Source organism: Gymnogyps californianus, chromosome 4, assembly GCF_018139145.2.
Source record: "Gymnogyps californianus isolate 813 chromosome 4, ASM1813914v2, whole genome shotgun sequence".
Lineage (NCBI taxonomy): Eukaryota > Metazoa > Chordata > Aves > Accipitriformes > Cathartidae > Gymnogyps > Gymnogyps californianus.
In genome coordinates this window covers 7,416,750-7,433,830 of record NC_059474.1, presented here as the reverse complement: position 1 = coordinate 7,433,830, position 17,081 = coordinate 7,416,750, and the positions used below count along the sequence as shown (strand labels likewise).

Here is a 17,081-nt window from a genome sequence, read left to right as displayed (position 1 = left end):
CTGTTGAAAGTTTATTTCTGTGCATTGGGGCATATTTATAGCCAAGTTATAAAACAATATTTATATAAGCAGCACAATGTCTCTATGATAACCTCCCATTTCCAAATGTTTTAAATGAGGATGGCTGACTATCTGATTCCTTCAGCATAATGATAGGAGTATTGTTAATTAAGAATATCCATTTGATAGGGGTTGACTTCACAACATTTATAAAAGACTGTAAAAAAAGCCTGGTGTCCTGGGCTTCGCTGGGATAGGGTTAATTTTCACAAGAAGCTGGGAGGGGGCACGGCCGGAATGGCTGATCCGAACTAGCCAAGGAACTAGCCAAGGGGATATTTGATACCATACTGATGTCACGCTCAGTATATAACTGGGGGAGCTGGCCAGGTGGAGTGCTATCCGGCTCAGGAATGAGCTGAGCATAGTGTGCTGGGTGGTGAGCAATTGCATTGTGCAACACTTGCTTTACATACTCTTTTTTTAGTATTATTGTTATTATTCTTTTTTTAGTATTATTATTATTCCTTCCTCCTCAGGGGGAGGACTCCTCACACTCTTCCCCTGCTCCAGCATGGGGTGCCTCTCACAGGGGTCAGCCCACCATGAGTTTCTCCAACTCAAGTCCTTTCCATGCACTGCAGTCTTCTGCAAACTGCTCCAGCGTGGGCTCTCCCACAGAGTCACAGCCTTTTCCCGGCCCAGCCACCGGCTCCGGCGTGGGGTCCTCCACGGGCTGCAGGGGAATCCCTGCTCCACCATTAACCTCCATGGGCTGCAGGGGGACAGCCTGCCCTCTCACCAGGGGCTGCAGGGGAATCTCTGCTCCCCCGCACCTCCTCCCGTTCCTTCTTCACTGACCTCGGGGTCTGCATGGTTGTTTCTCTCACATCCCACTCCTCTCCTCACTGTAGCTCCTCTTCTTCTTCTTCCATCTTCATCTTCCTCTCCTCTTTTTTACTGTAGCTCTTCTTCTTCATCTTCTTCTTCCTCCTCCTCCTCCTCCTCCTCCTCCATCTTCCTCCACCTTTTTACTCTCTACCTCAGCAGTCTTTTCCCCTTCTTAAATATGTTATCACAGAGGTGCTACAACCGTTGCTGAGTGGCTCGGCCTTGGCCAGAGGCAGGTCCGAGTTGGAGCCAGGGAAGCTTCTAGCAGCTTCTTCCCATTGCTGATGGGCTTGGCCTTGGCCAGAGGTGAGTCCGACTTTGGAGCCAGGGAAGCTTCTAGCAGCTTCTCACAGGAGCCACCCCTATAGCCCCCACCTGCTACACAAACCCAACACACCTGGTAATATCACTTATTGTGAGGAGAGTCACAAAAGACTTGAGGTTTCCCATAATAACCTCTGTGGGCACACATTTAGTTCTCTACAGTATTATTTGTGTTTCATCCAGAGATCCTCCACAAGCACACGAACACCTCTGTGGAAGCTGTTGTCATTGATCAATGTGCAGAGATAGCTGCATGGAGGTTTCCTCAGAACTCAGAAGAAACGTAACTGTGTTTGCACGACCCTATAGATCCCATTTCTCGGTCAATTAATTAGCTCCATGTTCACCATGTTCATTTAAGTTTAGTGTCTTGAGTTTTGGAGAGAGATTGGCTGGTGCTAACTCAGGGAATTCTGCACTGAATTCCATTGTACAGCATAGACATGTATTCATGTCATCCATAGAAATCAGCCCTACATCCCCCTCCTTTACAAACCTTAATTTTGCAATTACACTCCCGGTATTACTTATGAAAGAGAAATCCCAGATGTGGAGAGAGGCTATGAGATTATTAGGCAGGTGAACGTTTTTTGCTGTTACCTGAAGAATTTGAATAAGGTCGGAAACAATTTTTCTTCATAATATAAGATTATAGGATAGTTCAGGTTATAAGGGACCTCAGGAAATCTTTAGTCCAATCTCCTACTCAAAGCAGGGTCAGTTTTGAGATTAGATCAGGTTGCTCAGGGCTTTATCCACTCTCGTCTTAAAGCCTCCAAGGAGGAAGACTGCACTGCATCTTTGGGCCAACTGCTCCACGACTTGACTGTTATGATGGTGAAAAAGTTTTTACTTATATCCAGTTTGAACCTCTCTTGCTTTAATTTATGCCCATTGTCACTTGTCCTCCCAACATTCACCACTGTGAAGCATCTAGCTTCATCTTCTTGATGACCTCCTTATAGGCACTGGAAGGCTGCTCGCGAGTTCCCTTGAAAGCCTTTCCTTTTCCAGGCTGAACAACACTTGGTGGCTATCCGCTGAACTGACTCAAGTTTATCAATGTCTTTCTTGTATAGAGGTTAAGGGGGGGCACAATACTGGATACAGAATTCTAGATGAGGTCTAACAAATGCTGAATGCAATACTGCAACTGCCTGAGGTCTCTACTATATCTAAGATCTTATGCTCTCAAATGACATAATTTTTTTTTTTATCAGCTGTCATTAAATTGGAAATTCCTAGTTTTTCTTAGTGTGATTAGATCATATTTATAACCAAGCTAAGGAATGATGACAGAATTATGTATGTAGACAGGAAAGCTGTACTGATTTTCCTATATAGTTTCCATGGGGGAAGGTAAAAAATATATCTTGGTCCCAAAAATGTGGTTCCACTCTGCCAGTGGACCACAACTCCTCATTCCAATGCTACCCTTAAGTCTGCATTGACTCCTCACTGGTACTGGGGTGGGAAGAAGGTACTGTGCTATGGTGGGAAAAATGGATCTTTTACTGAATTAGAGCTATGTGCAGACTGTGATATATGGAAGATTTCCCAGAAAAGATCAATTCGTTTTTTACAGTACCTCATTATTCACATCAATTAAAGATGTAACTCTGATAACTCCACACCTATAATTTAATATATTTAAGATCTTTGAAAAAAATACAAGAGAAATCAACAAAACTGACTAGAGCAGGAAATCATATAAGCAAAGTGTAGCCTTGATAGTGACTACTTTAGAAATATAATTTGGTGGTCTTCTGCAGCGTTGCCACAGAGATAAAGGACAGACATTTCTACAAGGCAAAGAAAGCATCAAATTGGTCTTAGAAAGTCAACACTTTGAAAAGTAGCCTTTGTAGTGCTATGAGTAGGATTATTTAGTGTTTAAATCTTTCTCCAGTGGAAATTCAATGGCAAGCAAGAAGTACAAATGTTAATGGTACAGGTTCATTCTACTTTACAAATGAAGTGAAAGATATAATAGGAAGATTGGATTTGTTGGAAGATGCAATCCATATTTTCTGCAAAATGAGAACTACTTTTTGTTCTTTTAATTATCCTGCTGTAGTTTTGTCCCCATTTTCCTTAGCCAGTTTTCAGTTCTCCTCTTCTTAAACCTTTGTATAGACAGCTATCTGTGTGGTTTAACCCCAGCCAGCAACTAAGCACCATGCAGCTGCTCACTCACTCCTCCCCCGGCTCCCGGTGGGATGGGGAGGAGAACTGAAAACAAGTAAAACTTGTGGGTTGAGATAAGAACAGTTTAATAATTGAAATAAAAAAATAAAATATGATAATTAATAATAATAATAATAATGAAAAGGCCACATCAGTGTGTTATCAACATTATTCTCATACTAAATCCAAAACACAACATTATACCAGCTACTAGGAAGAAAATTTACTCTATCCCAGCCGAAACCAGGACACTATCTTAAATATTGTATATGATGTAATAGAAAACTATTGAATTTATTAACAAGTGAGGGTTAGAAATAAAGACAATTCCATTAGCAACAAAAGGATGTGCAAAAAATGAAGTCCCACAAAAAAACCTCAAAACTCTTCACACTGGAAACAGTGGAACAAAAACCTAAAACTGGTATGTTAAACACATACAACTTGAAAACTACCATATTAGAATGACCACAGGGATTTCTACACAGGCTGTATACTCAGTCCTACTGAAGAACGATGGAATGAAGTAATACGGTAATTAAAACACTTTTTTTTTACGTTGTGTGTGTGCACAATACCACAAAAATATCCTGTCTTGTACTGTAATGAAGCTGCAGTAAGATACACATTAGATTCTCTTCAGAGCAATTTTTGTTTGTTAGAGGTTTTCCTGCAAATATCTGAAGTAAACTTAAAAGCAGGGATTCCCACAAGTGTCCAGCTCAGGTCTGCAAGATTTGCCTTCAGCATCTTCTAAATATTCAGCTTGTTTCAGAGTTCTGCTAAGAAGTCACGCATGCTATACAGTCCAGTGAGCTGAAACTGCTGGTGCAGGCACTCCACAGATTAGCACAGTGCTCTGAAAGCTGACCCTCATCCCACCGCTCAGAATATCAGACTGATGAACAGGTCAAAGAAGCTGTTTTTTTTCCTCAGCTCTGTGGAGTTTTGGTAGATAGAAAGATAGCAGTGGAAGACAAATTCTGTGTTAATATGATAAATGATAGATTAGGAAACCAAAAGTGTTGGTGAAAGTGGCTATTCAGAAAAGTCAAACACCTTGGGTACTAGAGAGCTCAGCAAACTGGAATAGCCAAAGAACGCCCAGGCACCGAGATGGATGCACTGACAGATACAATCCTTAGTCTCACTAACCAATGTGTAATCCATGGTTAGACTGCCACTTTCATGTAAATTGAAGCCTGTATTGCCACTGACATGGGTGCTCCCATCCTCTTTCTGTTGGGAGCTGCTTGTTCTAGTATGCTTCTTGTGTCAAACAGTGAGTCAAATGAAGGAACTAATTTGACGGAAAGGTAACTTAGAAAGATTTGCTATTAACTGGGTCAGTTCTTCAGTTTGTCTCGCTGTGTAACCACCTTTTACTGGTGTAAAGGAGGTGAAAATAAGAAGCTGGGATGCAGAAAAGGGTGGGATTCTAGGATCTTCTTGAAAATTCTTTTGGAAAACAGAAAAGATGGTATGTTTGCTATTGTTGCACAGTTTGGGTGAACCCAAGCTGTGGGCAGGGGAAGAAGCCCAAAGAGAAGCATAGTCTCTGGTCACTGTCACAGGGGACCTTGATTTGGCTATCTAGTGCTGGCCTACATATTAGGTTTTTCAGTACTAGAAGTGACTTGAATACAGATGACAGAAGAATGCAGAAGATGAGAGAAGAATGCAGAAGATGACAGAAGAGCTTTTTGTTGCTGATCAGTGTCATTGTAGTCAATAAAAATGGGATTTTTCCTTATCTTTTTCCTTTTCCTTATCTTAGCTTGAATTCTCAGTGAGTCCTGAATTAAAAAAAAAACCCAAACAAATCACACCCCCCCCCGCCAATCCCAAAGCCAACACCCTTACAAAGGGAATTTCTAAACTCAAAATACAGAGAGAATTTGCAATTCCCTACTATCAGGTTGGACCTTGATTATAGTCATCAGTGAGAACATCTAATGAAGTCCACTTGGCTTTGGATTCAGCAAAAGACAGAGATGCCTGAATCAGTTACTTATGTGTAGATGCTTACATGAGAGCTAAGTGCCTGATCAATGGAGAGCTTATCAATAGAGTTAGTGGAGACCAGAGAGCTACTCATCAGTTATTCATTTGGTCAAATATAGGTATGGATTAAAGGGTGAGCTGAACAGTTCCCTAGATTCTATCGACTACAACGACTAGACCTCCATTATATATAGTGGCAGTTTACATATCTAGTTCATATGTATACACTCATTTTAGGTACCTTAATCTGCAAACTAAATTTTTATCCCAAAAGATAAATAGAGATTAAAGTTGCCTTCACTACTGTTGTACCATCCAATATCAGGAATGTTTCATTCTCCTATGTAAATGCTTTATTTTATAAAAGCTTCCAAACCAACACCACAATTTCTCCATGATAAAATATTCTGCTGCTTGCCACGCTGGTACTGAGGTTTTACAACTTAGAGCTCAGAGGGTTTCTACTGAATGTAAACCTTTTGGCATTGCTGAGTGTCCATAATCGTATGTGTATCCATGGTAACTACAGGAGAGAAAGTATAGCTGTATAATCCTTCTTAAGTAATACAATGTTATGTTTTTCTTGGTAGACAAAGAGATGCTAGCTAGTCATAAGCATATTAAACAGCCTGTGAATATCAAAGTTGCACATGTACTCCTTACCAGCAAAATGGAAATTGTTTTAGTAAAATTGTAATGTGTGGTAATACTTCAACAGTATAAATACAAAATTTCTGGAGCTTCTGTTTTGAATAAAGGTGGGCAAACTAACTTCAGATCAATCACTTCAGTTAAATCTCCATTCTCTTAATCTTACAGTTTAATAGAAGTGTCATAACTAATCATGCCAATCTTGTAGCTTACCAGAAAAAGGGCTACATTATTCTCTGACTAATCAAAATGGAATTTACACCCTTTTAATATGCTATATTCCTGTGTGATAGCCTAAACACGTTCATATAAATGTTTTTGTATGGTGTAAATGATTCAAGAATCAACACGATAGTGACTGTACTGCTATATTTTTAAGTAGGGCTTTTTTCCTTGTCTTCTTGTTTTATTAATTATTTTTGGTTAGCAAAAATACAGAATATTTTAGACACAGTTATGGCTGTTATTTAAAAACCAAAAATATCTGGACACCATTTTTGTTTTATACTTTCCAGCTTTCACCCTGTGATTCTTGGTAAAGCCTGCAGGAACTGTAAGACTGTTGTCTTATTGACCAGAAACAGCAGAAGTTGCACACTTCTGCAAGTAAACTTAAACACAAGGCACACTTTGGCACTGACACATAAGTAAAACAAGCTTTGTATGCCTACTCCCTCTGGCATTTGGAGTCTATAGAGGTATGCACGTGGATAGAAAAGAGGTGTACCTGAAGAGACACAAACTTGAAAAACAAAAGCTATTTTGCTGTAAAAGAGAAAGAAAAATGTCCAATTTTATATACAGGCAAAATGGTTTCTAAATGGAAGGATTTTTTTTCCAGTTTTCCATGAGATTTCAGCTGCTTTCTAATGGGACACACAAACCGAAGAAGGAATGCAAGCATAGGTTCTGATCCCACAGCAATTTTTTTCTGCAACTGCTGGCCCACGGAAATTTGGCATTTGTGGCTTCCCAGCCATGAAAGTAATCCATTGAGTGGAAATCTGGGGGTTTTTCTGTTTTTTTTTCCTTCCCATCTATGAGACACATTTGTTGTTTTGATGTCCTTCACAATGTCAGAGACTGATTATGCTTAGCACTTTTTCTATTTAAAGAAATAAGACTGGGAGTCCTCAAGTTAGTATTTTCTGACAAATTTACTTGGTATGTTTTTCTCTGTTTTCCCCCTCCTTCAGCCATGGGGGTGGGGGGGTGGGGAGAGGAGAGAAGATAATTAAATACGTTTACAATCACTGTATTTTGTCCAACAATTTCATTATGAATCCAACAAAGATAAGAATGAGGCTGTAGGTCCTGAAGATCTTAATCCTGAGAAATCTGTCACAGTAGAGACCTCATTGTAAACAGGGAAATGTCCAGTGTAGGAATTGTAAGGAAGAAACCTCCATTTTGGACCAGGATCAGAGAACAAGAATAAGGACTATAATCCAGTTTCCTTGTAAGTATCTGCAGTCTTTGAGGAAAGAATCCCTCTCCGGTTTTTCAAAATAAAATGCTTCAAAGTATCTAATTCCCACACTGGTAAGGTAGGAAAATAAAAGATCTAGACTCAGTTGTATTCCATTAACTGCATATCTGATGTTGAAGAGTATGATAACCTCAAGAAATTGGAGTAATAGAGCTCCAGAAGAAGGCTAAACTGATTACACAGAATTGTAGAACTGGGAAGCCTCTTGGATGCTCAGTACAAAACATCACGCACTCCTATTCCAAGGGCAGAATCAACTATAACTTTTGTGATTTTTCATATTTGTTTGTCTACTCTGTACTTAGAAACCTCAAATGACTTCCCAAGTTAATGACTTCCAATGATTCAGTTTCTTTTATAATTTAGTAAGTTTTTCTTGTAATAGCTGTGCCAAATAATGCAGCCTGCATGTATTGTCCTGTTCCTGGATACATTCATAACATGTGGTCATGGAACTAGAATGATCTAGTCTGGTGATGTGCCTTTTGGCAGTAATTTTTCTTTGAAAGGAAAAGGCTAGTCTGATATATTAAATAATTCTGTGCTGGATCCAGAGCTAATTGCTTTGTTCTCATTTTAAGTGTTGTCCTGGAAGTGTCACAGTATATTTCAATATGTGAAGTTAGCTGGTTCAGTAATTGTGATGATAAACAACAAAACCTACTGAAGTTTAAAGCTACTTAGTAATAAATAAGTAAGCCTTCAGTCATTTTAACAGTGCTCTGAGCAATATACTTTAAAACTTGTGGGACATTTGTATAGTTCTTCTAGAGGGCTGCATGGGCTGGAAAGATCACCCGCTTCTGATGTAAGTAGACTCAATTCTCTAAGGAACGTGTGGATCTGGAATTCTGTGCATAGGAGGGAGTGAGCTGGGTGTAATTCAAATATCATCCTTCAACAAACACTCGAAGAACTGGTATAAGAGTATCCATCAAGCCTCTTTGCTCTTTTTCTTAGTGGAGTCTGACTCCTGGAACAGAAATAAATTATGGAAAACATTGCATTAACATAGGATGGAGGAAGGGGCCTTGGAAATAAAGGGCATGCCCATGTCTAGATGGCTTAACCTGCTACAGAATTCCCATAATCTATCTAGATATACAGGAATTGTGGTTATGGGTGCTGAATCCATCTGTGTTGAAACTTGCAATAGATTCCATTGTGCCAGGAGAATAATCAATGGAAATTCCATTCAGCCATCCCAGTTTATTCATCTCTTGGCTTTTCTTGTTGATTTTCTTCTCTTGATGGGGTGAGGGGCAGAAGGGAAGGATAAGTTTCCAGCTGAAGTGCCACAAAGCTCAAACTGGTTGTTTGGGAACCCCCTCCTGGTGGACAATAGCATGTCACTTAAGCTATACACCTATGATGGCCTGGGAGTTTAATCTAAAAAATAACCGGGTTTTTTTTCCATATGCTGTACCATCATGTCAGAGATCTGTGGAAGTACTTAAGTGACATTCCTCACAATTTCAAAGAAGACTCTATGACAGACTTTCTTCATGGTTCACTGCAAACTTTTGAACTTAACTTCCTTTGCTGATCAGCCGCAATAGCATTTCTTAATCTTATAGGCATGGCAGAAAGCCTTTGTTTTCCCTTATTTGAAAGGTGGTGGGGAAAATAAAACAAATATTAAACATTATTTCTTAATTGGGTCACTGTATTATGCATAATTTTTCATAGACAATTTAAATAATTTTAGTGATGTAAGTATATGTACTGTGCTACAGAGGATGTATGATTTAACTGTAATAATAAGATATTTATTTGGGGTTTTTACTCTGAAGACAGCTAAGAAAAATCTCAGAGCTTCCCAAAACCACTCTTTCCAAAGAAACCACAATGTTACAGAGCCCTTTCATCATCCAGCATACGGTACTGTAGAACACAAAAATGTACACTGTACTACTTTAAATTAATTCATATTTGCAGGAGACACAGTCTGTGTGAGTATGTGCAATTATGAAATGTAACTTTTTTTCTCTCTTGACTTTTTTAGCTGCCTCACCCCTTTTATTTGAACACATACATATGGTGTGTGAGAGTGAGCAAGCTCTCTGTAAATGTTTGGAAGGAGCATCTGTCAGACAATAAAACTTACAAGAAAACATGCTTCTCATTTAAAGTGTGTTCACTAGAACTATTTCAGTGTTGGAATCAGTTCATTTGTATAGCTTGGAGGCATTAATAAGAGCAGGGACCTGTAAAGGCACCAGAAAACTCGAACTGTTACTAAGAATCCAAGGTATTTTTTAAAAATATTTCATCTATTCGGCATCACAGTCTTCTGATAGGAACCTGAACCAGTTGACAGACAGGAAACTTCTGATAGTCCATCCAAAAAGATTGCAAACAAGAAGATGGCATGCTTTTTGCAAACCTGGAAAGTCTAAAGATTACAATAATTGTTGGACCAAAGGGACCCTCTTCAGGCATAAATAGCAAGACTCCTACTGTCTTCTCTTGCAGACCAACTCAGCTGCCAGCAAAAGCAGGTGCTCTCCCCCTACCAGTGCTCCAGAGGAAATATTTAGTGAGTATTTGCAGCTTTTTTTACAAATTAATATATTATTAGCATTTTAGTTATATTTGTATAGTTTTCTCAAAGGACAAAAGCATTTAAAAATAAGTTTTTAAGGCTGTTATTTTAAACAATTGCTGGAGTTCAACAGTCTGATGCAATTACCATATTAATTTAAAAAGAAAATTTGCACAACCTATGACAGCAACTTTTTAAAAATATTGTTTTTTAACAACTGTGTAGCTTAAACAATCTGAAGCAGTTACAATGTATTTTTTAATGCACAAGTTATGACAGCAAAGTAATTTATATAAATATGAAATGTATTTGACTTTAAATGTTCTGCCATAAAACAGCCTTTGTAGAACACAAATTTAAAATAAATCATTTCTTTTGGCAAAGTAACCTGCAATTTAATCTTTAGAAGAATAAATATACCACTAATGTTTTCCACAGAAACAGTTGCTGCTCTAATTAATTCAAGATGTGACTCTAATAAGATTTCAAAAGAAAATCAGAAACAGATTTTTCTCAGAGGTAGTACTATGGACAAGGTTAAGATATTTTTATTTTCATTAGAAACACTTGTCCCAGGTAGAGTTACAGATTTGTAGTATATAGCATGGAAATATCAAATCTGAAAGCATTATGATAATGTTTTTAGAAGCATAACAACATTTAGTGTTTTAGATATGTGCTTTCTTTTTGGTTATAACTTACGGTACGTTACATTTTATTAGGTAACTGTTATTCAATTTTGAGTTTAGAGTGACTAATACAGCTAACATATTTTTTTCTTTTTGTGTGGAAGGGAATGGAAAACCTGATGTTTGTCTACCGCTCCTGTAAAGTTATCTGGACATTACTTGTAACAATACTAGGTTATGCCAGCAGCTTGCCTGTGGGTGATGATTCTATTTGCACAGCAGAGGAACTTGCTAAGTACAGCATAATCTTCACAGGGAAATGGAGTCAGACTGCTTTCCCTAAGCAGTATCCACTTTATAGGCCCCCAGCACAGTGGTCATCAATGCTAGGTAAGTGAAGTATATACAGTTTTAAGGACAGATAAATCTCTTGACCGCTGTGATCTTTTTTCTTCTTAATAGTCAATTTTAAGATAACTAATGAAAAAGGAAAAAAATAGCCAAAGTTATTAAGAATGAAATGCAGAAATTGAAGCATCCACAATGCTTTCAAAAATCTACAACTGTTTTCAATTGACTTCTGTTTTAATTGGCTGCAGCTGAAATAAACAGTGATAAGCCAAATGTTTTAGTGTTCACTCATTTTTATACGCATTTTCTTTAACCTCAGAAATAAAACAGAGAAATTGAAGAAATAGGGACAATCTAAACCAGACTTTTATGTCATGCCATGTATTCACTCAAATAGGTGTTACTCATAGTTCTGACTACAGCATGTGGAAAAAAAATGAATATGCCAGCAATGGTGTACGTGATTTTGCTGAAAAGGGTGAAGCATGGGTATTAATGAAAGAAATAGAAGAAGCTGGAGAGAAAATTCAGAGTGTACATGGAATCTTCTCTGCTCCTGCCATTTCCAGTGGTACAGGACAAACCTCCACTGAATTAGAAGCACATTCAAGACATCCCTTAGTAAGTAAATGTACATATTAATTTTAAAAGTTTATTTTATGTCACTAGCACCCAAAATTAAATATTTGATTTCTCACTTGTAGGAACAATATAATACAAAGAGTTACTAAAAAGCATGTCACATTACAGGGAGCACTGTACAGGTTCCATAAAGTAGAAGAGCATAATGACATTTCTTTCAAAAGTTTTAAGTTAAAATTACTATAAGCAGGACTGGAGCATTTCAAAATAAGAGATGCAATCCTGACGGGTCGTTTTGTTTCTTTAGGTTTCATTTGTTGTACGAATTGTTCCAAGCCCTGACTGGTTTGTGGGTATTGACAGCCTAAATCTGTGTGAAGGAGACCGCTGGATGGAAGAAATATCAGTAGATCTATTTCCATATGATGCTGGAACTGACAGTGGTTTCACATTTTCCTCCCCAAACTTTGCCACTATTCCACAGGACACAGTTACAGAGGTAGGTGTATATACATAGTTTAGCACTTTATACCTATATGTTTTGAGTCCTCCCTTTAAAAGATAACTATCCTATGGCTACACGATAGACTTGTGAAACTAATTTCAATATTTGAGAGTGCTGATGCTCTCTATATATGGACTTATTACACAGCTGATAACCCTACTGCTTTTCTTTATTTTCTGTATCTTTCAAATTTATTAGGTAAATGCAGATGGTTCATGAAAATTTGGCTCTACATTTAAAGTATTTTCTGTAAAAGCTGACTATTTTTAGATGATTTTTAGCAATTCTCAAAACATCAGAAAAATAAAAATATTCACAAAAGTCCTGGCATTATTAAATACGTATCTAAACAGGAGAATTCTTAGTAGTGAATACTGATGTGAGGAGGAGTTTTCAGTTAAAAGCATCGCTGAAACCTGAAACTGTTATATTTGAGGGAAAGGAGCTAAGGGAAAGCAGAGAACTCCGTCGCTACTGCGGTGACCCCACTTTCAATATCTTTTGCTTGCTCGATACTCTATACGCCTCATACTTTGCTTTTGTCATTTAAGGGTGGTGGGGAACAGAGGATTTAGATTTAAATGTTTTGAATACTATAAGCATTCAGTTAATCCTTTCTTTAAGGTCAGTTTTTCTAGAGCCAAATGCTGTGCTAATGACTAATGAGAAAAGGAACAGAGAAGCTGGAAAACAATACATTTGGCCTCCTATATCCACATGACAGCTGTTATAGCATACCTAATACTATTATTTAATACTCTTGTGTTCTTCCTTGTAATAACATCCACTTCTTCCCATCAAACCATTCCATACGTTACTGTGTTTTCAGTGCCTCCCACTGCAGTCCTCTAGCCAAAGGTTGGCACAATTCATTGTGCCCTGTCTCAAAGCATTATGCATAAAAATTCTGGGATTACCAGCAGTAGTTGTGTGAAATGAGGTTCATAGAAGCTGGTTATATGCATTTTACTTGCCAAAAAGTATTAACATGATGTGTAAACATGATTTTACAGTTATCTTCTTACTAATATGATGTAGTATCTTTAAGAGTCCCCTTTTTATTTCACAGATCACTTGTTCCTCTCCAAGTCACCCAGCAAACTCATTTTATTATCCCAAACTCAAAATTTTGCCACCTATTGCTCAAGTAACAATGGTGAAATTAAAGAAAAACCAGCTAGGTCTTCTTGTACCTTACCTTAATCTTCCAGCTAAAAGCAACGAAATAATAGACTCTGTCTCAGGTAAGTGATTAGTACTTTGATATGTTCAATTCTGTTATTTCCGTTCACTCAGAAAATATGTGGAAATCTGGCAGGTGATGTGGATGAAATAGGTGATTAGGCAGAATATTCTCCTATCTGCATAGGAATAGTTTCCAGACTCACACATGGGAAATAAAACAAGCCGGTTGACGTAAAAGAGAATCCCTGAAAGAATAAGGAAGGGATTGCATATTTGAGCTACGGTTCAAAGGTTTGGGTTATATTGACAGTAAGGGCTACTCAAACCTTAGTATCAGCATAGATCAGTGAATTCGATGAGAAATAAACAACATTTGAACAGAATAAGAGTTCCCAAATTCTTTGCGACTTTGAAGAAAATACTCATCCTTAAGTTTTTACATGACGATGGAGCAAAAGCACTATTATTGTTGTCTCCTTCTGGGTCAGAGGGCTTGATAGTTATGTGCAATAAGAATTGATATAATTCAATTGATTTGGACATATTTGTGATAGAAACATACATCCTGACAACAAAAATAATGTTCTTTTTCATTTTTCTTTTCTTAAGAATATTAGCTAATAACCTTGTTTAGGTAGGAAGACATGCAAACTACTGACTCAAGCCAGTCTTAAGGGTAATTTTCAAACCTCCAAATTAACAAATACATAATTATTATAAAGTTTGCTCTAAGGGAAAGATAGCAGTTGGACAGTGTCCACTGAGATTTTTCCTTTACACTTTTCTAGTGGATTTTTACAAAGTATAAGAGGAAGGGTTAAGAGTAAGAAGACTGACATCCTAAATACTCTTTGAGAGACAGCAATAGGCTAAACCCCCAATATATTCCTAGAAGAGCTGCCATGTTCCAAGAGCTTCTCCAGAATGTCTGAAGATTGCATGCCTCTAGCTCTGTGCTGAAGTCACCTCACAATCACTAAAAAAAAGCTCATTCCCTACACAGCTAATAATGCATTATTTATACTTTGATAAATGTACTTCTCTATCAATTTATAGTGTTTTAATGTATTTCTATTAGTAAACAAGACATATTCAAAGTGAGTGCTACATATCTCATTTTCAGTCATATGCCTTTCCCACAACATTTGAAAGGAACATTTGGCCCTCTTTAGGATATATGTTTGAAAGTATGGTATTTCAAAAATAGTTTTTAATCATATATCCCCACTTTATTGTATATTAACCAGTAAATCAGTCTATTTAAAAACATATTCCAGAATCAAAAGGACAGATTTAATTACCAGAGATCAAACTGTGTCCCTCATTCCCTCTAGAAGCATGGGAATGAGCGATCACAACAGAAATGGTGAGTTCCACTGTCATACCAGAAAATTATACCGGAGGTCACACGTTTAGTATGCTATTTAGAGCTGGTTTTGTGCACCCCTATTTTACCCACAAATGCTGTAATACACAGTTTTGATGCAATTTCCTGTGACAAGCAATATTTTTATTTAACCTGCTAAGGAATAGTCACCTATATTTTTATGAGACATATTTTCAATGGAAGTATACATTATGAAAAGTACTTCAGAGTTTCTGACTTCTTTTCTTGCAGTAAATTAAAACTATATTGACAATCCTTTTAGTATTAAAAAGCTTCTAGTGACAGAATAACTTTATTGGCAAAGGAAACTGTAGTGTACATACCAAAAAATAGCAAGATGATTTAATGATAAAAAAATGAGACTTTTCTTTATTTCTGAAGCAAATTGGAACAAAAGTTAAATGGAATTCGATATGAACAACTATAGGAAGAATATCTATCTGCAAAGAAATATAAATATACCTAAATAAGGCAGAGAAAAGCTTTAATCCTGGTGTTTTTAGTAAGCCATGCAAAGGCAAATGAGTTCTAAAATTGACAGTAAATGTTTTTTAATGCAATCTTTTGAATGCAATTATTTTAAGCATAGTTTTCTTTGATAGGAATTCTATATTTTCGATTCAATAGAGAACAGGTTGCACTACTGATATAATACCTCAGACAGTCTCTAGACTGCAATAATAATAATACCAGTGTCAATGAGCTTAGAGCTGAAAACAGACATTTTTATTTATGAGACAACATATGGATTTTATTAATATCACATGTATTTTTGTATAAGAAAGGACGCTATTTGATCATCATTCCTTAATGCTTTGCCAACTATGTATTTGCCTTAAGCACAACATTATGTAAAGTTACCTTTTTATTGTGTATATTGCAGAAACACCACTGGACTGTGAGGTTTCACAATGGTCTTCCTGGGGTCTCTGTAGAGGTCTTTGCAGAAAAACAGGGACCAAGATCAGAACTCGTTTTGTAGTTCTTCAGCCTGCCAATAATGGAATGCCTTGTCCAAATCTGGATGAAGAAACAGCATGTGAACCAGAGAATTGTGTCTGAATCTAAAGAATCTAAAGAAAAGATAATAATTTCAATAATTTAAAAGTAGGATGTTTAACTAAATCTGAACTACATGTCAGTCAATGTTTCTTATAATTCGGGTATGCTGCACTATTTTGCTGAAAAGGTATATTAGACTGGTTTTGAAAGTTGTTGTTTAATATCAAGATTTTGGGGGGTTAAATTCCTAAGGTTTAGTATGACAACAGTACTTGATCGTTTACAGACCAAAAAACCCCAAATAAATCCTTGCTATGAATATACTGTAAGTTCTTGGAGTACCCTCTAGTGGCAGAAAAGAAGACATTTGGAAAGATTATACTTCACACTTGTAAAAATCTTTCAGTCACAAAATCTAAACTAATAACGTTCTTAAATACTGTAATTTGTTGGTCTACAGCTATTTATACCTAGAAATTAATTTTTTCTCTAAATTATGTTTTTATAATTTATTGGCATTTTTGTCGTCTTTCTAAACATGTTTAACATGCATTTCTTCACAAACTACTTACATAGATCAGAGTGACTAGATGTTTGCAGTGTGGTTAAGACAATAGTGTAACTGAGTAAACTTGTCTTGAGACTTATGAATACATGAAAATGTCTTTTTCTTTTTTTCTCAAAAGTGAGAAGAATATCTGTCATAAGGACACTCGGCCAACAAAATTACTAGAAAAAATCAGAAGTGTGGATACTAGTAGAAAACCTCTGAACTTAATTAAAAGTGTTAGCTGAGATTTAAAAACTGACTGATTGTTGGTGCATGTCCCTCATGAGACAACTATTTCAAAGTTAACACTGTTGACCATAACATAAATTATATCATTGTCTTTATATATGCAGTAAATGTGTCCATGTTTCTTTAAATGTGCTTGCTGCTATTTGTGTTATCCTAACCTTTTTACGGAGAAAACTTAACCATGTTTTAATATTATCTAAAATTGAGGTATACACAGATATAACAAAACACAATATGTCCCAAACTGTTCCTGACTGCAAGTTTCAATGCTCAAATAACCATTATAAAACAAATGAAACATATGGCTTATAAAGAGTTGTGGCTACCAACTAGGAAAAGAATTTTAGAATAACACCATTCAGTAGAATACGTTTACAGTCAGCCCACAAAACTTTTACAGCACACTGCAATTTTACAAATATACAGCACAGATATTGAACAGGAGAGTTGATTTGGCTAGGTTCTTTTTGGAATATGCCAAATATCAGAAAATTTATTGTGTACTTAAAGGAGCACACTGCATTCTCTGTAGGGCTGAAACATTTAAAAG

The 17,081-nt window shown here is 36.8% G+C and overlaps 1 protein-coding gene across 2 annotated transcripts; it reads left to right on the top strand.

The window, feature by feature from the left end:
- The first annotated feature begins 9,482 nt into the window (after positions 1–9,482).
- LOC127015650 (spondin-2-like) lies at positions 9,483–16,240 on the top strand. 2 transcript variants are annotated; one of them, XM_050895718.1, is made up of 7 exons: positions 9,483–9,498; positions 10,022–10,085; positions 10,885–11,110; positions 11,469–11,692; positions 11,961–12,152; positions 13,228–13,402; positions 15,614–16,240. In XM_050895718.1, exons 3-7 carry the CDS (start codon positions 10,888–10,890, stop codon positions 15,790–15,792), a joined length of 993 nt encoding a protein of 330 aa, XP_050751675.1. In that variant the 5' UTR covers positions 9,483–9,498; positions 10,022–10,085; positions 10,885–10,887; the 3' UTR covers positions 15,793–16,240. The 2 variants fall into 2 exon arrangements, with proteins under 2 accessions (XP_050751675.1, XP_050751674.1); XM_050895717.1 differs by lacking the exon at positions 9,483–9,498 and having other exon boundaries at positions 9,573–10,085.
- The last annotated feature ends 841 nt before the right edge of the window (positions 16,241–17,081 follow it).

Coding starts and splice junctions, on each gene's coding strand:
- LOC127015650 (XM_050895717.1), top strand. CDS start 9,918: ATGCTTTTTGCAAACCTGGAAAGTCTAAAGATTACAATAATTGTTGGA. Junction 11,693..11,960: donor CACATTCAAGACATCCCTTA/GTAAGTAAATGT, acceptor TTGTTTCTTTAG/GTTTCATTTGTTGTACGAAT. Junction 13,403..15,613: donor AATAATAGACTCTGTCTCAG/GTAAGTGATTAG, acceptor TGTATATTGCAG/AAACACCACTGGACTGTGAG.